The sequence below is a fragment of the Balaenoptera physalus genome (assembly GCF_965194825.1).
Source record: "Balaenoptera physalus genome assembly, chromosome: 1".
NCBI lineage: Eukaryota > Metazoa > Chordata > Mammalia > Artiodactyla > Balaenopteridae > Balaenoptera > Balaenoptera physalus.
In genome coordinates this window covers 93,321,514-93,342,529 of record NC_138882.1, presented here as the reverse complement: position 1 = coordinate 93,342,529, position 21,016 = coordinate 93,321,514, and the positions used below count along the sequence as shown (strand labels likewise).

Genomic DNA, 21,016 nt, shown 5'->3' with positions numbered 1-21,016 from the left:
TTTCTTCAGTTTCTCACAGCAAATTGGAATGAATCGCCTTCAGTGCTCCCACCATACTTTATAGAAATGTCGTCATTGTTGGCATTACTGGATTTCAGCCTCTTAATAGCAGGGCCCGTCGCCAGCACCCAACACAATGAGGCTGCTCACTCTTTCGGGACCAAAAGCGTCCCTGATTTAATCCTGAACCCTCTGGCCTCTGAGCCACTCTGGCCTGGAAGTGAACCATGTGCAGCCAGAAACAGCCCAGGCTGTACCAGGATGGGAGGTGGGTGGGCTTCAAATGAGACCATGGTTGTAATCTTAAGATGAAGCTCATACACTTAATGCACATGTCTCTCTGAATAGAAGGAAAGCAATCTTAGGACACCTATTTTGTGAATTTCTAGCTCAGTTCCAAGGAAGGGGATCCCACATTTAGATGCCCATTTGCACACCAAGAACAGGATTTAAGCAGAAGTGTGAAAGAGGATCATGAGGTGGCATTGCTTTCTTCCAGGTCCTATATTTAATGCCTCTGTGCACTCGGACGCGCCATCAGTCATCCGGGGAGATCTCATCAAATTGTTTTGTATCATCACTGTTGAAGGAGCAGCCCTGGATCCAGGTACTTCTCTCCATCCTTCCCCTTCTCCGTATTTCTTTTTGTAAGTGTTTCTCATATCATCCCCACTATGTTACACAGATGTGGAGGTCAGGGATTGGATTGGCTGTTTACTCCCAAACTGCCTAGCTCGGCAGTATTCAGTAGGTGTTTAATAAGGATGTGTTGAATGGATGCAACTATCTGTTTGACGATTTGGAAACACAACCAGACATTTGAATGTGTTCTCAGGGTGATCTAGTGGCCGCTTCGGGGGCTGATTGAAGCTCGTTTGCAACCTACTGGCAGAGTCCGGCTCCCTCGCTTTTTGTCTTTCATTCATTCATTCATTCATTCAGCTATTTATTGAACTCCTATAAACAGGTGCTGTTCTAGTTGCTGGAAATAAAGGAGTGATCAAAATGCACCATGTCTGCCCTCATGGAGCTTGCAGCCTAGTTAAGGAGACAAACAAGAAAGAAATCACCATATGATATAATATCAGATAGCAATTAACACTCTGAAGTAGACCCTCAGGGTTTGAAAGGACATTAAATGCACGTAGGTGTGTCTCTGTTGCTGAGCAGGACTGTACCCACCTCTGCCTTCTCCTAAAGAGCCCGTGGAGACCCTGGCTCACTGCCTCGGGGATGCCCATGCTCTGACCTTGGGTGTCTTTGTACTGCCCACCCCATCATAAGCAGAGCCATGGCCTCACACAGATTTGTGCCTCAAAAAGGCCAAATTGTGCAGGGTTCACTGAGTTCTGTGCAGGGACCACTGGATGTGTGGCCCTGGGGTGGAAACTGGAAGCAGGTCTTCAGTCTGTGTTACGGGCAGGCTGTCAGCCAAGTGAGGGTGGGCTGTATTGGATCTGGCGTGACCAACAGGAGAGGGGCTCGGGCCGCCACCCCCTGAGGTCCGGCTACTGCAGGGACTCCAGCTGAAGGTTCAGGTGCGGCTAGTTCAGGGTCAGCAAACCTTTCCTGTAAAGGGCCCAGGTAGAAAGTATTTTTGGCTCTGTGGGCCAGATGATCTCTACAGCAGCTACTCTACTCTGCTGTTGCAGAGGGAAAGCAGCCGAAGAGAGCAATGTAAACAGATGGGCCTGGCTGTGTTCCAGTGAAACTTTATTTACAAAAACAGGTGGTAGGCTGGATTGGACCTGCAGGCTGTAGTTTACTGACCCCTGGACGAGTTGATTGATACCGAAATTGACTCTCATAGGGGACTTGAACGTGGTTGAGCTTTAGAGGTAGGAAAAAAAGAGAAGTGTTTGTGGAAGATGTAAAGAAAGGAAAAGAAAAAAACCCATCCAAAACAACAGAGGGGTCAGCTCTGTCCTGGGGGTTAGGAAGGAGGGGCCTAGGTCTTGACTGAGCCACCGCTTCTGTGGAGACTGCCAGGAAGGGGGGGTGGGCGGGGAGATCCTTTTCCAAAGTTGGAATAGTGTAATACCATTTTTACCCTTAAAGCTCATTTATAAAAATTTTTTTAAAAAATCTAAAAAGCTCATTTATAGAGATATACAAAAATAAATCACTTAAATGCTCTTTCTCGGTAAATTGATGGGTCACCAACTGTGCCCTTAATATAAGTCTTTTCCTCCAGTGTAATCGCAAAACCTATAGGTAGCTGTTATCTTGCAGATCACAATTTTCCAGAACTTTGCACTCTTACACTGCATGGGTGGAAGATTCTGAATAATTAAACACAAGTCGTAATTTCGTTTTTCCTCTCGCATCCTGTGGGCTGTGAAGGAATTCTCTTCTGGAAGGGACATGTGGCCCAAGTGGGCCGAGTGCCAAGGCAGGGGGAGGGACAGGGGCAGACCACGGCCCTTTAGAGGTGGTGCCTTAGGTCAGGTTCCCTAGAAGCAAAGCCTGAGACAAGCGTGCGAGTGATTAATTGAAGATGTGCCCTCAGGAGGAAACGATGAGGGAGTGAGGGAATCAGGATAGAGCAGGGAAAGAAGCCAGGCAGAGATCTTCAAAGCAAGTCTAACTCCCTGTGGGGAGCTCCAGAACATGGGTCGTACCACAGAGTGTGACCTCCTTGAGCTAAGGGACTGGGCTTTTATATCCCGCCCCCACCCCAATTTGTCAGTCATTGTCCACAGTGAATGGCTGGGGAGGGGTCGTGTTTCTTCACCTCCGGGGGTGGCTCTCCAGGAGGTGGCTTCTGTCAGCTAAGGCCAGTCCTCTGGAGAAGGGTACCGGTGTGAGCGCTTAGCAGCCAGCACCTGCAGCATCTGGGGGCCCAGCGCTCCAGCTGTTTGGGGCGGAGCACCAGGAGCATCTGCTGCAGGTGGCAGTATCCTTCCTGTTACAGCATCTCTTAGTACAGACCGTGTGTGTTGAACTGTGGCGGTAAGGATGTTCATGGCGGCCAACTTTTATTGAGCGCTTACTATATTCCAGGTGCTGTTCTAAGCATTTTATAAAGCTAACTAACTGTGGGTGCTATTGTAATTTCCTTTTCCAGATAAGGAAACTAAGTCACAGTGAACTTAAGTGACTCACCCAGGTCACTAGGCTAACAAGAGCCAGTGCTGGGATTCTAGCCCGGGTCGCCTGACCCCGCAGCCTGGCCACCACACTGTACGGCACGGCGGGACTGGGGTTAGAGTCTGGACACAAGTAATGGGGACACAGCTGTGACTCTTTGCCTTCAGTAACCACCCGGCGCCTGCAGGTGACAGCAACACTGAGCTAGTTTTCACTGAGGACCTGGGAGGGATCTGGGGGCCCACTCTGCCTGGGCACTGTGAGGGTGTGAGGACGTTGACCGCACTCCCTCTGCCCTCAGGGTGTCGGTCTTCTTGCAAGAGATGACCCTCACCCTCGGAACAATCAAATGTTGTGCTCAAGGGCCACGGTGGGTCGATGGGGAAGAAAAAATAATATTTTGGTGCATCAGAGTAGAGGGCTGACATCACATATGTAGAGTTGAGATTTGCCTGTGGCCCTTAACATTTTTAGAGTGAGTTGAAAAGGAATTATCATTTGAATAATTTTTTAAAAATTCTTGCTTTGGGGGAATTCCCTGGCTGTCCAGTGGTTAGGGCTCCACATTTCCACTGCAGGGTTCGATCCCTGGTTGGAGAACTAAGATCCCGCAAGCCATGTGGCGTGGCCAAAAAAAAAAATTCTTGCTTCTGGTTTTGCTTATATTCTTTTTTAATACGTAAGAATCTGAATATAATTTATTTGCCTTAGAATGTGCTTTTTGAGGTTATTAGTGTATTTTTACTAAATGGATGTTACTTTTTGTTTAACAAAAATTATGTTATTTAACATGTGTGTAGAAAGCCCCATCAAGCGAATGTAAGGTAAAGCAGTGTTTGTGACCTCCCAGTCCTTTCTTGCCTGCTGGGTGACTCTCAGACCTGACGCAGCTGGTATCACTTGGTAGCAGTCAGAAGAAGAGGTCAGGGGTTTAGGATGTGCACTCTATTTCCACGTTCTATGAGAACTACCACTTGTGCCAAAGCCGTCTTTCTCTTATGCCCATATTAATTTATGTGAGGCTGTTAGAACCTTAATTTTGCAGAGTACTTTACGATTCTGCAGCACTACTCTCTGGGACTGTTAAACTGTGTTCAATTTTCTCAGCTTGACATTTTTTTTCCTCTTGTTTTGAACTTAAGCACTTCAGGGGGAAAAAAAAATCACAGCGAACAATAAAATCTAAACTGTTTACAACTCTCCATTTCATACGATTCACTTTATGTCCATGTCATTCCTTACGACTTTCGTGTCCTTCCTGTCGTGGGTTCTTCTGCCTGAAATGCCAAAGGACCCTGCTTTCTTTGGGAGACAGAGCGTTCGATGTCACCACATACCAACCTTTCATCCCGTGTTCTCTGGAGGAGACAGTTTGGGGCTGTGCTCCTTCAGCTGGGTAGTGGCAGTGGCGTGGCGAAGAGGGTGCATTCTGGAGCTGGACCCCTGGGTTAAGCCACGCGCTCTGTGACCTCCTGGCTGTGTGACCTCAGTTACTTGGTCCCGCCACAGAGTGGGAAGTGTGACAGTACCTTCATCATGGGGTTGTTGAGAGGATTCGGGGAGACCCAAGGCACGTAGAGCCGTGCTGGCCCACAGTCAGGTTACGGGCATGTTAGCCGTACTTGGTACTTTTGCCTGTGGCACTGACCCCAGCGTTGTGGCTTGGTCATCCATAGACGACATGGCCTTTGACGTGTCCTGGTTTGCGGTGCACTCCTTCGGCCTGGACAAGGCTCCCGTCCTCCTGTCGTCCCTGGATCGGAAGGGGATTGTGAACACGGCCCAGAGAGACTGGAAGAGCGGCCTCAGCCTGGAGCGTGTGAGCGTGCTAGAGTTCTTGCTGCAAGTGCATGGCTCCGAGGACCAGGACTTTGGCAACTACTACTGTTCCGTGACTCCGTGGGTGAAGTCACCCACTGGTTCCTGGCAGAAAGAGGCAGAGATCCAGTCCAAGCCCATCTTTATAACTGTGAAGATGGATGGTAAGAATGACACACAAATAACCCTCTTGGTGTTTGGGGAATGTCTTCTCTCCATGCTCTGATGCCGCTGACGGGATCCAGGTTCCCACCCTGTGAGGAATGTGCCTGCTTTCTCTCTAGCCTGGCCCGGGCCTGTACCCAGAAAGAGCACACAGCTTTGGTGTGCTGTGTGCTGGAGCTGTGGTTTCCCAGCTTTGGTATCGTGTGTGCTGGAGCTACCACTGGGAAATGATTTTTAAGACTTACTGGAAAGATTTTCAATGCTTTCTCTAAATTCTGTACACACTCACTTTGCTGTGTCCTCGGGTTGGCACAGATTCTGCCAGGCAGGGGCAGAGACCAGATCGAGAGAGTGGGTCCAGGTCTCTAGGAGGGGCTGCAGGTGGGTTCCTGCCCCTCTTGTCCTCCTACTGGTTCTGCTTCTTGGTAAAGGGGTTTCCTCCTGGATGGAAGGGGGAGCTCCCAGCCTCGTTGGCCCACACTGACCACCACGGTCAGCCTAAAGCGCCATGGTCAGCGGGCCCCCTTCCCACCACTCTGCTCCCTGGCCTCCCAGAGTGTGGGCAGTTGTTCCTTGGTTAATGAGAAACATGTCTTCTCTGCAAAAAGTGTCAGAGTAAACGTTAACTGCAAACACTCATGGAGAGAATTCAAGTCCAGGTGCCACCAAGGATTAAGTAGGAGCCTTTGAGTGTCTTACGCTGATGATGTGTCAGTTTGGCGGAGACTGGAATTGGAACCCCAGCTCTTCCACAGGTGACTTAGCCTTTCTAATCCTTCGTTTCCTCTCTTGTTAAATGGGATGATAATCTCTCCTGGGGCTGTTGTATTAAATGTCAGGCAAACAACCACAGTGCCAGCCTCCACCCAAGGCGTGCTGGTACTTTGGGGGACAGGGACGTGGGAGTTGAGGGTGTGGGATCTAAACAGTGTTAGTGCATTCCTGCAACTTAGTCACTTATACCATATTTGCCTCTTAGAAATGTCTTGCTTGCAGTCACTCCATATGAAAACCCAGATTTACTAAACAAGTAGGGAGTGATTATTCACTTTGCTAGATAATTTACTATAGTGTTACTTAAAATAGCTCCCCTAGTACACTTCAGTTATCTGATGCATAGAATTGATTTATGTATGGTTTTTTTAAGGATGCATCTGCTGCCGAATGTGTGGTGCCCTTATACTGACTTTTAAAAATCAATCTCCTGCCAAAACCCTAAAAAGCAAGTTGACATTCAAAGACATTGAAGGAGAATCTTTTTTTTTTCTGGCTTTCCGCTGCCTTCCCTCACAGAGCTGAGTGGGGAGACATTTGCTCATTTTTTGGACACGCATGGCCGAGCTGCTCTTGTCTCAAGCACCACGCCAGGTGCTGGGTACAGGATGCATGAGGTCAGATCCCTGGTGGAGACACCGTGGCAATGGAGAGGGGAGGCGGCGGTCTTCTCCGAGGCCCCCCCCTCGCATCACTGACCCGTTCCCTCTGGTCTTTCTCTCCCAGTGCTGAACGCCTTCAAGTACCCGCTGCTGATCGGCGTTGGCCTGTCCACGGTCATCGGGCTCCTGTCCTGCCTCATCGGGTACTGCAGCTCGCACTGGTGCTGTAAGAAGGAGGTCCAGGAGACCAGGCGGGAGCGCCGCCGGCTCATGTCCATGGAGATGGACTAACCGGGGCCGGGAAAGGCCGGGACACAGGGACGGTCGAGGAGAAGAGGACAGTGATCTTTTAACGTGATGTGTGTTACACTAAAAACCAGTCCTCTCTAATCTCAGGTGGGACTCGGCGCTCTCTCTTTTCTGCATGTCAAGTTCTGAGCGCGGACATGTTTACCAGCACACAGCTCTTCTTCCCACGGCACTTTCTGATAGAACAATCGAGTGTGTGTTTTCCCGACGGCGGCTTTTTAATGGTTAACCTCTGTCTAATTTTTTTCTCCTACTGGTTTATAGATCTCTGGCTTGTGTGTGTTTCTACCTTTTGTTTCGAGGGGTTGCGGTGAGGAAGGGGTGAAGGTGTTCAGAGTTCTTTGTCTCGGGTGAGAACGGAAGGGCCCCGCTTGAGAGCCGGCTTCTGCATCGGAGGCACGTGCTGAGAGAGCTGCTAAAGGCGACCCTCCACCCCTGCCGAGGGACAACACAGACCAGTGCCGAAGGCTAATTTGTGGCTTTTACTACCCTCCCCCACCCCCTATTTTCAGGGGGTTTAGACCACATTTGAAATCTAAACCTGCAGTCCGTAACTTCCTATCGAGCCCAGATGCATTTTGTTCTCTTTTGGTTTTTTGCTTCTCTGCCCCCTTTCCATTTCTTTCGTATCTGCTTTATGTGCGAGTGCTGAAATGGCCCTGGAATTGAGAATTTGGCTCTCCACCAAGCACCTTATCTTGCCACCTTAGCCTTAAGAATGCGTATGAAGAAAAATGCACAGCCACCTCTGTCCAAGGCAGTAAGAAGGCCTGCAAGGAAGAGGAAGTTGGGGACAAGGAAGGGAACAGACAGTCACTTCCGTAGTTCGGAGGCCACCGTGCCTCAGGGGGCCCTGGGGATTGCAGAAGGGGGATCCTGGGAGTTAGATGTCTGGAGCTCGTGCCTGGAGGGTCAGTGGTGCCAGGGGTGTGTCAGGCGGAAGAAGCCACCTCTATTCTCTGTCCCGCCCTTTGTGAGAGGCAAAGGCCTTGTGGGTCTGCAGGGGGAACCACGGACACCCCACATCCTTTGTGGGCTGCGTGGGCTCCTTAATGTGGAGGTGAATTGCTGCTTGCAAGACTGACTTCACGGAATCAGAAATTACCTGGAAGAACCATGCATTTTCTATGACCTTTTCAGTCCTTCAAGTCTTTTTAAAATCCCCTGCAGGGGGTTAGTGAGAAAGGGTATACTCTGTGGTATGTTTGCCTTCCTATTAGGAAGACAAAGGAAACCCAGCAATTTATATTGCCATGTGAACAGCCTACAAAGTAGATCTGAGAGCAGTCCGTTTTGCCTGATCCCTCAGACCAGGAGAAGGACAACGGACCCAAAGAGATCTTCCGCTCCCCGAAGTGTCTCCCCCTGCACAGCGCTGGCTTTTCGGAAGCATCCCAGTGGGGTTTCCTGAGGCTCACTGGTGACTCACGCCCCACATTGCAGTCCTCTGTGCTTTTATCCTGGCTCTGAAGGATCTAATACTGCTCTGTCTTCCAAAGGGGAGAAAGATTCGTTTGTTTTGAGCAATAAAGTAATACAAAATGATGGCCATTCATGTGCGGCTCTTTGTCACAATGGGCCAGACAGCCGACTCCTCGGGCCCACCATCTTCCCCTCCACTTCCCTCCCTCTGTCACCCACGATTCGTTCTGCACTTATCACCAAATCACCCCCAGGAGGCAAGTTTCCACCGAATTTTTTCCTTTTGGTTTCGCCCACAGAGGGGACCACTCACGTGATAGAAACTAGATTTTGCACTAATGGTAGCAGCACAAATGAATTCCAGACCTAGCATCTGTGGCGGGAAGACGGGCAGCAGGTCCGCCCCACCAGAGCACGGATGACTAGAGGAAGGGAAGGAGGCCTTGATAGCACTAGATTTGGGTGTTTCCTGCATGCCATTTCCTAACTGGGCCACTCCAGAGGAGGTGGTCACAGGTGATTGTGCAAACAGGAAATAGAAACAGGTGCTGTGTTAGGAACAGCCAGTGCCCTTTGAACCCTTGCAGTTATCATGCCTCCTAAAAGAAGATTCAGGACTGTGGTAGTACAGGCCCGTGGTAGGAGGAAAGGGTACTTGGCTTTGGACGTGACCAGGTGGCCCCAGGTGTATGTAAAACCACGGATGGGTCACAGCAGACACTCAGTGGCAGGAAAGGTGACACGTGCTCATACACTGTACCTTTTCCTTTCAAACTGCTGTTGCAGTTCAAGGCTGGGGCTGTTAAGGCATTGACCGCCCGCCCCCCTAGCCCCACCCTCTGTCCACTGGGCTGGTACAAAGTGGGGAGAAATCCCAGGGCGTTGTACCAAGGGCCTCCTTCCTTCCAGGGGCATAAACTTGGCTGGAATGTGTGTCCTGTTCATAGTGTGAGATGTACTCTTTTGTTGTACCAAATAGGGCCCCCACTAAGTGTTCTTCTGGAAGAGGTTCCCTCCAGAAACACTAGTATGAATGGAAGGACCCAGCCACGATTCACACAGATGAAATTGCACTGCTTAACACAAAGAAGCGATCAAAAGTTTGGCTTTTTTTTTTTTCTAATCATAAAGATATCCCCAGAAAGAGCCTAAGCTATGTTCCGATAGAAGCCTCAAAATTACTTTCAATTGTTTACTTTATAATGTTTACATACACTTTTCACTTTTTAAAAAAAAAAGAAAATCCAAGCTCTGACTTTTTAACAACTTTTCAGGTTTTTCATGGGATGGTGGAACTCTGACTCACCAACTGGATTTAAATCTGAATTTAGAAATGTATTTATTTGTGTGTTTTCTCCCCTCCTATCCACGTGGCTTTCCCTAAGATCCTCGTAAAGGTGGCCCCTCCTGCCCAGACCCTTGCCTGTTTTCCCTGGTGGCTCTTGCTTCTTGCTTTGCAGACTGCCTGCAGCCATGATTTTGTCACTGACATCTGTGAGCCAAAGACTGAGCCTCTCTAGCAGGAATAATAAGCAATACTACACAACTTGCTACTTTCAGAAACTTTTTTTAGCTTCACCGATGACAACAGAGGAAGAAGGGAACTGGGATTTGGGTAAGTTCTCCTCCGCTGTTTGACCAAATTCTCAGTGATAAATATTGTGTGCAGATCACTAGGAGAAAAAAGTTGACTTTCTTTCTTTTTTAGCGTGGCACATATGGATCTGCTGAATTTTACGTAGACAAAGAAAGGGTCCTGTGTATTTTTGTCCATATCCAATGTTATATGAACTAATTGTATTGTTTTATACTGTGACCACAAAATATTATGCAATGCACCATTTGTTTTTTTTTATTTCATTAAAGGAAGTTTAATTTAAATTGAAGTTGTGTGAGGCACTTGATCTCTGAGGCCCTTTTATCTCCTCCGCATGAGGGGCTGTGACTGAATTCCGGTTGCAACTCGGGCACCTTCTGATCTCTTGGGATCCTATGAAAGCATTGTAGATTTTCACCAAAGATCAAAGAAGAAATGGATTTAACAGGATCAATATTGAGATTCCCACCGAGTGGAAAGGTGAGGGCCAGGATCCTGTTGCTGATGGATGGTCTCTTGGTCTTTCCGTGAATTCCCATGACCTTACAGGACTCCTGTCAGGAAAGAGAGAAGTTAGAGGTTGTTCCTCTCTGCGGATGAGGAAACACACCCAAGTTCTGTGACCATGTTGTGCCTGGGACGGAACGGCTTTTCTGACTCATGACCCAGTCTGGAGCCAAACTAATCCAGAAGGTGCTCGTCCCCGTATTATATAAAAACAGTGCTTTTCCCCAGGCCACTGGCTTCAGGGACCTGCACAGCAGGAAGTGCTGGGAGCCCCACCTCCCTGCTGGCCCCTGGAGCAGCCGCTCAGCTTCGGCTGGGCTTCCCCATGTGTGTCCTGGGCAGGGACCACCTCACTTGTGAGGTCTTCAGGGTCTGGGTCTGTGTCCCGGTTACTAACCTTGGCCCTGATCCGGGCCTATGGAAGGGACTGGCGGTTTATAAATGCACAGTTAACGTCCTGCCGGGAGAGTAGCCCGACACTGCACACTTCTGCATGAAGACGGAAGACTGTTCACATCACGATGCTGACACAGTCGGAGCTGGTCTTCAGCAGTCCCATACCTATTGCTCAGCCTGTTCCTGCCTCAGTTTATATTAAAAGTAAAACAAAAATTTGCTTGCACACCTCCTGTGGCCTAGGCCTTGTGCTAAGCACAGAAAACCTGCCACTTATGTCCTTTCCTAGAGGCCTTCGCAACCTGCTGTTTGCTCGTTCTAGAAACCTCTTTCCACCTGTTCCAACTCCTACTTCTCCTTCAGGTCCCAGGGAGCCTTTTCTGCCCCTCTAGGCTAGGAGAGGAACCCCTGACAGATGCTCTGGTTGTCTGAAAGTGGCCCGAGGGCAGGGACCCCTCACCACTGTGACAATAGCTAACCAACACTAGGATGCTTAGATGTGCCGTACACCTGGGCAAGTGTCTGAGGTCACCCTGAGGTGACTACAGCAGAAGACTTCTTACCTGCTCTTCATGTAACTAGATCTTCCAAGTAACAGCCACTCCATGTCCTCTTACCCACAGACCAGTGTGTGTAGCACACTGCTTTAAAATACAGGTTTTATTATTATTTAGGTGAGGCAGGACCAGCGGATCGGGAGATGACTGCCATTGAAAAGACAGTTTGTTACACTCACAGATTCCAAGAGGGAGGGTCATGCCACACGAAAGGGGGCCACACGGGAAAGCACCAGGGTCCCTCAGGCAGCAGAGGGAGCAAGGGAGAAGCATGGGCAATAGCCTTTGTTGGGGTTTTCACAGGAAGGAACGGGCAAGTCAGGGTAAGCAGGCTTAGGATTGACTAGTTTGGATAATTTCAGCAGCTTCTGGGGCATAGGGAGTATCCCTAGTTATCTGGTGTGATGAGAAAACAGCTATTTTGAGTTGCTGCCTAGGATTTTACAGTGTAATAGCCCTGCTCACAGCCAGAGCCTGGACATTTAGATAAGGACCTGAGCTTAGGATTCCCACCCCAAGTTCCCACTTTGCTTTTCCTGGGGCACCTTTTAAAATAACCACTTTGAGTTGAGCCTGCAGCCTCTGCCCCAACCATCTTATAAGTAATAGGTGCTTGTTACCCTGCTGTTTATCTCCTGCTTGCTGGACACCTGGGACGTCGGAGCACTGCCCTTCCCCCTGCTCACTGGCACCCCCGACCCTGGTTTCTGGGATCTGTAAGTAACAAGTCTTGTGACTTGACTTTGTGTGAGTGTATTGAAATTGCGCCTTCGATCAAAATGACCCGGGGGTTTCACTTCCTCGGGGTGGGCGTTCAGATGCCGAGGGAGCCACTGGCTGACCCCATGTGGGTGGCTGGTGCCTCCTCGTTCAGCAGGTCGTAATCCGCATATTCTTAATTTAATACACCAGCTATCCCCCTCTCCCGCACCCCGCCAACACGTCTGGTTCCTGGCCTTGGGGTGATCAGAGCAGGAAACAGCGGTCCTGAGCGTGAGAGCCTGATGGAGGAGGTGGAGGGTGTGTGGACTCCAGACTGGTTGGCTTGCGCGTGGAAGGCGTGCTTACAGGCAAATCGGAATGATTTCCTTTCTCTAGGAACTGGCCAGCCGTGGGAGGGGCGGTCTCTCCAGGATCAGCAAGGTCCTAGGTGTCAAAGCATCAAAAACCAGAAATAAAATGACATGGTTAATATACTCACTGCTTGGGGCTTATACACCTGGGTGGCTCAGCTCCACTGGGGTTGGGGGGCGGGGGCAATGATTCTCATCTAAGTCCTCTCTGTGCTGTTTATTCTCCAGCCTATTTGTGCCACCAGCACTGGTTACTATGATTACATCATTTCATTGAATAATATGTAAACCAATGAAATACGAGTGCCAAAGAAAGAGGTGTTGATACAATCAGATGAATTCTCTGGAAAGACTAGATAGAGGCAAATTGCTTTTTTTTTTTTTTTTAAATGCTATCAGTTTAGGTCTAGGCAAAACAACTATAAAAGATTGATGGGAGACAGATCATAAAAACATGGGAGGATCTGTACTCCATTGGCTTCACAAGTGTTTTTAAAATTCTTACTCCATTTTAAAGAAATCAGACCTGAAAGTTGGGGGACTTCCCTGGCGGTCCAGTAGTTAAGACTTCACCTTCCAACGCAGGGGGTGTGGGTTCAATCCCTGGTCGGGGAGCTAAGATCCCACATGCCTCACGGCAGAAAAACCAAAACAAAACAGAAGCAATGTTTTTTTTTTAAGACTTTTTTTTTGGGTTTGTTTTTAAAGAAACTGCATACATCATTGGAGACAAACAATAATTTAAATACCATGCAGTTTCCGTATGTACAAAACCTAGGCCATAGAAATCCGGTTTCATTTGTATTCTGTTTACAATGTCTTCCTCATACAGCCGTTGTCTGTTAAAGTAGAACACAGGAGAGTGCTCTGGTACAAAGACAAACTATGTACAGGCACCCGGGAAGCAACTGGAAAAAAGCAACTGGTTTGGGGATCAACAGACAAATGGGAAGAAAGAGTCATTTAAGGTGACCTTCGCCCACTGGCTGTGCACAGGGAGAGCCTGAAATTCCATTCACCGAAGCACACACCACAATTTGCATTCAGCAACTATAAATACACGTAAACAGAAGCAAAATCGTAACAAATTCAATAAAGGCTTTAAAAAATAAAATAAAAAATAAAACAAACCTGAAAGTTGTAGCAGAAGACATAGGTTTGGTTTATGCAAAAAGGTGAGGAGACTCCAGACAACAGACCTATACTCAAAGGAAAGCCCTGGGCCTGTGTTAAGAGATCGGTGAACAAATATATATGTATATGATTGAGGTGAAAATAAAATTGTTAAGAAATATAAGTGTCTTTTTATGATTCCTGTCTTTACCTGACTTTTCTGTTAATTGATCAACTAACAGCTCTAATTATGAGTTTCTACTGTTACTGTCCCTATTCTTATAGATGAGGAAATTGAGACTTAAAGAAACTAATTTGCTCAAGATTTGAATGCAGGTCTTTCTGACTTCAAAGTCTGTACATGTTCTAAATCACTATACCAGCTACAGTGCCTGACTATTTTAGCCATTCAGTATTTTTTGAAGAGATAGATGAGTAAGAACTGGCCCCTGCCCTTAGGAAATTCATGGTCTTGCAGGAGAGGGAGGCATGTAAATAATTCATTTTATTACGTATAGTAAGTAAAATTATAGGAGTTCACTGACAGAGATAGAGGAGGGAATGGTGAACTTTCTAAGGTGTCAAGAAAGGTTTTGCGTAGGAGATGCAAACCTAGATTTTAAATTTTTTTAATGAATAGGCATATACCAGGTAGAGGGGGCTCTAAGCAGAGGGGATAGCATATACAAAGTTAAACAGAGAGGATGGTAAGATACGTTCAGAGAAATACAGAGGTTCTGTGTCTGAAGGGTGAGGTGGTAGGAGAGAGTTCTCAAGGGTCAGCTCGTAAAGGTCAAGTCAAGGAGTTTGGACTTGATCGTCTAGAACTTTGGGGGAGCCATTGAAACCCTTTAATCAGGACAGTGCATGGCTCTGTTTGCATTTTAGGTTACTCTGGTGGAAGGGACCGGGGTGCAGACAAGGTTGGAAGAGGAACTGCGTTAATCCAGGTGAAAAATCGCAGCTCTCAGTTGCAACAGCAGCAGGTAGAATGAATTCATTAAGGATTTTAGGGAAAACTGGTAGGACTTTATAACTAGATGTGGAGTGTGGAGGCCAGCCATGGGTCTGGGTGGACGCTGGTGCAGTCAACCACAATGGACAATACCAGTGAAGAAGAAAACAATGATTTCAGCTTTGGATGCAAGTTTGAGTTTCCTGCAGGACCTTCAAGTGGAAATGTTCGACACAGCTAGATAATTGGCCTGGAGCTTAAGGGAGAAGTTGGGGGTGGAGACAGATTTGTGATTGTCCTTATACAGGTGGGGCATGAGAGGCAGACGCAGCGTGAGAGGCAAAGGGCTGATGACGGAAGCCTGGAGAAGGGGTCCATCGAGAAGACGACTAAGAAGGAACTTCCAAAGGGGAGAGAGAAAATCCCAGCCAGAGCGTGCTATCAGAGATGGTAGGAAAGAATTCCAAGTAGATCTGCCAATGGTCCGTCATACCCTTGTGCCACAGAAGGACCAAGTCAAGGGAGAGCTGAGCAGTGTCCACCGCTGTGACCTTGGATGTTTGGGTGGAGCCAAGCCCAGATCGTGGTGGGCTGAAGTGCCAGCAAGTTAGGAAATCAAGCAGACTACAGAACACCGGGAAACTCACACATCTGAAGAGGGGAAGGAAGAGGAGACGGTTTGAAACTAGGGTGCAAATGTGGCTATTTAATAGGGTAGGAGGCACCTGAGCTGCTTTATGGGCCAAGGAAACCATGAAGGGGCAACTGTATCTCAGGGGTTCGCCCGTACCCAAAGCCCAGGTAAGTGAACTTCCTATTCCTTCTCCTTTCTTCTTTTCTTTGGGGCCTATTCTGAGTCCTCCCTTCCTTTTTTCAAAATCAGAGTTCGTTGTCAGCTACTCCCTAACAGGGAATTTAAGAAGTAGCTCTTCCCAAGGGAGTATTTGGAAACAGCAAATGGCCCGGGAATCCCATGTGTTGCTCTTTCTCTGCTGCCACCATCCTCTAGTCCCCATCTCCTCCTGCACCCCTCTTCCCATGCCCTGGCCTTTGCCTCTGCCCACAGGAATCTAGTTCAGGCTTTTCCCCACAGACAGGAGGAGTTACCACACACCTGGAAAAGCTCTTAGCCTTGGTTAACTAACTGTCAGCTCCTGGTGCGGCCAGGCTGGTGGGAAGTACAACTTGGTGGGCCAAGTTGTAACCAGGCCCACTTGAGGCTGCCGTTTCTTCCACTGTTCTGTGAGGGATTGACTGAGCTCACTGTGATCCCTTCCTGTGGTGTCACTGCTTGGTGTTCCATACACAGAGAAACGAGGCTTAGCCCCAGGGCTCCCTTATACCTTGGCAAGTCCCACACCTGTGGGGTAGCTATCACTTTGACCTGAATTATAGGAGCTCAGGTAGGAAAAGGGGCAAAATCCTGATCAGCTTCCTGCTGACCCCTTCGGGGTTTTCTTTTCCGTCCTCCAGTCACTCACTGTCCTACATAGTCTGCCTTCTGAAAGCTTGCAAATGGCAAGCTAATAGAAAGAGCACTGAGCCACAAGTAAGAAAGCAGCCATAGAATGCACCCATTTCCTAGCCATACAATCTTGGCTAGGTTAGTTGATTCCTCTGAGCCTCAGTTTTCTCATCTGTAAAATGGTATTAATAATACCTATCACATAGTGATGTGAGTTATTCTATAACAGTGCATATGTGAAAATGCCTTGCACAGAACCTGACATGTAAAAGGTACCCGTTTAAATATTTCTTGGGCCTGAATGCTTAGGCTAGGAATCCACGATACTTGCAATTTCTATAATTTTATGGAATTAATATTTGAGCATGTCAAACCTGAAAAAAATACATCACTTTTCATTAATCTTCTAGGAACTTAAGAAAGGATTTTTTTCTTTAGTACGTCCTTGTGTTGCTTTGTCCAGCACTGGCCTTCTCCCTCCATCTGAATCAGGAACTCTATTTTTACATTCCTTTCAACTGATAAAATTGCAATGCACTGCAGTGGTTCCCAAGGTAATAGAATAACTGTCTCTCTCACTGGCTCTATTTTTTTCCTTTCTTCTTCTTTTTTCTTTTCCCCTTGATAACAGAAAGCTTCTTTATTTTCCCTCCAGAAAAGAAGCGACATCACCCTGTCAATGTTAAATTCTGGCAGAAATGGAGCCAGTAAAATAGAAAGAAGAAAAAATTGGCAACAGCCAAGAATGAGAACTTGCATAGCATTTACTTAGTTGTATGTATTTCAGGAATACAGCGTCCTCTGTTTTATTGCCAATGATTGTCTCTGTGGTCAATGCTTATTTCTAAAATAGTTCTCTTTTCCGTGCACGTAGCAGATTGATTGCATTGATGGCCCCCGTTCTCTACCTCTCTTTTTGCCTTGACACTTCGCCGTTCCCTTCACTAAAGAGATGGAGTCCATTAACCCATCTCTTGCTTTTGGACTTCGCCATGTGTCTTGCTTTGATCTGAGGGATGCTTGTAGAAGGCATGCAATCATGATGAAAGTAGAAGCTTTAAAAAGTACTGAAGTGTTTCCCCTAGTCCTTTTGGACCCCTGACATCACTGTGAAAATGTGCCCAGGCTAGCCTATTCGAGGGCTGTGAGAGGGATCCAAGCTAAGGCCGTCCTAGACCATCCAGCTCCCATCAGCTGACCCCATAGGCTTGTGAACAAAAATAAATCTTTACTGTTGTATGCCACCAAAGTTTTCTATTTGTTATACAGCAATACCTAACCAATACAGTGAATTTTGGTGCCTGGGGGGTGACCCATGTCTTCTCCAACTGCAATGGTGAAAAAATTCTTGTACATCAAGCCCCACTGATATTATGGTTAATGGCCTGGAGAGGTAGTTTGAAATTGCCATTCTAGGTAAACTGCCCTTTAATTGTTCCCTAAATACAGCCTGTACATCCCTGCCTCGGTACCTTTATACATTTCATTTCTCCCTAGTGGAATGTCCTTTCTTCTCTCTTCTCTGCCTATTAGAATCATACCAGATCTCCAAGGACCTAAAGAAAACCAGCCTTTTCTGAATGCACCTTCTTCTCCCTTCACACCAGCCTCAAACTTTACTCCAAAAGGAGGGCACAGCTGGTGTGTCATTATCCGTGCTGGACTGTTTCTCCCCAACTGCCCCTCGGCCCCCCTTCCTCCCTGGTTGTCTCATGTGGCCCAGCCGATCTTGACCCTCCCTCCCACCCACTCACTTCCCCCGCCCCACCCCGCTCCCTTTAGGTGTCCCATTGATTGTTGTGCTTGCAAAATTACCTTGTGGTTATCTGAGTAAACGGAAGTTTCCTGAGAACAAAGGCTTCGTATGTGCAGCACTTAAAATAGCACCCAGAAGATTAAAAAAATTGTTGGATAGGTGGATGGAACAGGGATCTGCTGTAACTGTGGCCTGAAGCAGACTAGGCTGTTACTGACCCATCTAAATGGAGGCTCGGCCTGGGGAACTAACGTCCTCAGTAAGCTCGTCCCGTGTATGGTCTTGTCTTCGCAGACTAGGATTAAGTTGGCCTGGGTTCAGCGCCAGGCTAACTTAGTCCTAGTCCGTGAAGTCACTCCCCCGCCATCCTTGGTGCCCAGGCCCACACTGGGCAGATGAAGATTCCCTTAAATGTCCCTGATATGCATTGATCACTTTCTATATACTAGATGTTGTTCTAAGTGCTTTCAGTGAATTAGTTCATTCAATTCTCACAGCAATCTTATGGGGCACATACTGTTAGTATCTCCATTTTGTTGATGAGGGTTAGAAAAGGTTAATTTACTGTTCTAAGATCAACTATTAAAAATACAGGGCTTCCCTGGTGGCGCAGTGGTTGAGAATCTGCCTGCTAATGCAGGGGACACGGGTTCGAGCCCTGGTCTGGGAAGATCCCACATGCCGCGGAGCAACTAGGCCCGTGAGCCACAACTACTGAGCCTGCGCGTCTGGAGCCTGTGCTCCGCAACAAGAGAGGCCGCGATAGTGAGAGGCCCGCGCACCGCGATGAAGAGTGGCCCCCGCTTGCCACAACTAGAGAAAGCCCTCGCACAGAAACGAAGACCCAACACAGCCAAAAATAAATAAATAATTAATTAATTAATTAAAAAAAAAAATACAGTCTGTGCAGACCCAGACACACCCACCTAGAGTGTGTTATCGTCACCGTCACCGCATGTCTCCCCAGGTTCATGTCTTCTAGGGGCGCTTCTCTCGTTTCTCAGTCCTTTCCTCTGCCAAGATGGGAGGCGAGGTAAGGGCTAAGAAGAGAAAATTGCTGCTTGATTCTTTATTTATTCTGTTTACTTAAATTCCCTTCATTACCTAATGATATGTATTTAACCAGGAGGAGGCCCATCTTTTCTTATTTTTATCTATCTATGTTTACCTACCCATGAAGATAACTTCCTAAGTAGGTAAATTTGAATGATTAGCAAAGAGCCATATAAAGCAAACTGTATTGCTCTTTGCAAGCCGTCTCTGTTTCTCAGTGGGCTGGAAACCACACTATTGCTTCCCCTTTATCTTTGTAGTGAGAGCGCAACATTTGTCACTCAGCGTCTGAGCAACTTCAGTGACACCACCAGGAAAGGTCTATACTGGTCCAAATGGCACACTTCCCACGAGTGGCATCTTTTTTTCTCTTTCTGAGTAAGTGTCATAATTCTGTAGGTTACTGTTGTCAAAGAGCTAGTCAAACGGAGACTGTTGGATGATAAAATGGGACAGTTTGGTCTCTACAGGAAAAACAATGCCACACGTCTCTGGTGCTGGCAGTCATTTTTGACTTTTGATGATGTGCTTGGCTACCTAGACATCCTTGAGTTCCAGGAGGTGCAATGTTAGGTTGAGTCCCATGAATCTGATCCCACTGGTTTTTACATTTGTGTGTGTGGCCAGAGCTGCCGATTTTGCTGGCCCTGCCTTCACCTTATGTTCTTGGGCTAACTCATCCCTGGAGATAGGAAGAGGCTTAACTCCTCAGACTGAGAGGCGATGCCTGATGTTAGAACTTGTCTAGATGATAAATGTGCCTTGGGGATGTGGCCGGATGGAAGTGTCATGAGAGCACTTAGGAGTTTTAGGCTAACCTGAAAGAAGGTTCTGGACTTCATCTGTGAGATGAAGTGGGAATTGACTATTAAGAGCCTGAGAAAGGGGCAGGAAGATTCACTTGGCTCTGCTGAGGGGCACCTGGAAGGACCTCAGCCGGCCCAGGGGCATTTGTACATGGTTGAACAGGATGGCGAAGGGGGAAGTTTGGGGGTGGATGGGTGAACAGATGAACTGGCGAAGGAATGAAATAGTTTCAGAGCAGACAGAGCAGGTAGCAGGTACTTTTTAGTGCTATGGGTTCTCTAGCATCTGGTGAAGCCCATAGACCCCATCTCAGAATAATTTTTAAATGTGTGACTTAAAATGTATAAGATTATAGGGAAAATCAGTCATATTGAAATAAGGTTATTGAAATATTTTAAAGTAAATTTTGATGTAGTCATTTATTTGCTACATTATTTATGTATTACATAATAAGATCTGGAGGTGGTCTATTAACCACCAAACTTCAAAGTCGTAATGAGTATGAGCAATATTTCAAGATATCTGCAATAGATGTAGTGTGATGTGAAAATATCTATGGTTTGTTGTCTACATTCATGACTGAAGAAAATGCTAAATTTCCATTAAGATTAGTGAAAATAAAGATGTAGGGTTTTTTCCCACCCAAGTTTCTGAACCTTTTCGTCCCCCATGTGGACCCAAGTTAACAACTTCTGCTTTAAAGAGACTGGATGGAGTTAGTGACGGGACTTGGATAATAGGGGAACTAGAAGAGCTTAGAATCAGTGTGACCAAGGCTGTGGCTAATACACGAAAAGGGTGCAGCATTCAACTCAAAGGGGTGCTTAATAAACCTTGGCTTGAGTTGAATTGGGTTCATGTCTCAAAAGACATTGGGTAGTATAAGGTAAAGATCAGATATGGGGCCTGCTGGGGTGAGAGGTGGCCTGCAGGAGAAGTTCCTGGGACCAGTTGCTGGGTAATCAATGCCCACTAGACTGGCTTGGCAGATGTTAATGACCAGGTTCACTGGTGGAATCCTTTGGGGATTGTTGTCTGGTGTCCTGTTCAGGTGTCTTGAGTGTGATTCTCAAGTGTCTGTGCTTTGTGTCTGTGAACCGTGTGTTTGGCTTGTGTATGGGGAAACTGGGCTTACACTGTGCAATAAGTCAGACAACTGCAAATTCTCTCTTTGTCTTTTTTTTTTTTTTCTTTTTCCCCTAGTGAGTAAGCTGAAAGGCCTGGGAAAAGGAAGTAATAACCAAGGTTCAAAAAGGGGAAGCTTCAAGCCTTTCAATTCCCCATTTAAACCATTACCTAAACTGGGTTATATATTGATTTCTTCTAAATTTAAACTCTTCCTAAGCACAAATTTTGTGTAGAGCCACAGTTTTTATGTGAAAAACATATATATCAGGAAGTAACTTGAAAAAAAATTTTGGAAGCCTGCTATTTGTCATTACAAATACAGAGGGAATAATGAAGGAAATTAATTAAATGATGGATGATCAACTGACCAATTGCATTGTTTAGCAAATGTATACCTTGTCCTAATTAATTTTTTAAATAAATATATAA

The 21,016-nt window shown here is 47.0% G+C and overlaps 2 protein-coding genes across 4 annotated transcripts in view; both read left to right on the top strand.

Annotated features, from left to right (window-relative positions):
• PTGFRN (prostaglandin F2 receptor inhibitor) overlaps nt 1–8,303 on the top strand; it is a 75,867-nt gene extending 67,564 nt beyond the window's left edge. For both annotated transcript variants that reach the window (XM_082458349.1, XM_082458348.1), the window contains 3 exons: nt 500–607; nt 4,767–5,072; nt 6,574–8,303. In XM_082458349.1, coding sequence (XP_082314475.1) covers nt 500–607; nt 4,767–5,072; nt 6,574–6,740 — 581 coding nt within the window. In that variant the 3' untranslated portion in view covers nt 6,741–8,303. The remainder of the gene's footprint in view (nt 1–499; nt 608–4,766; nt 5,073–6,573) is intronic.
• A 3,276-nt stretch (nt 8,304–11,579) lies between these two features.
• The window catches only part of CD101 (CD101 molecule), a 45,677-nt gene continuing 36,240 nt past the window's right edge, over nt 11,580–21,016 (top strand). The window contains exon 1 of one of the 2 annotated variants that reach the window (XM_082458194.1): nt 11,580–15,179. In XM_082458194.1, the coding sequence (XP_082314320.1) occupies nt 15,116–15,179 (64 nt within the window). In that variant the 5' untranslated portion in view covers nt 11,580–15,115. Of the gene's footprint in view, nt 15,180–18,490; nt 19,031–21,016 lie in introns of those variants that run through there. The other variant, XM_082458195.1, reaches the window with a different exon arrangement.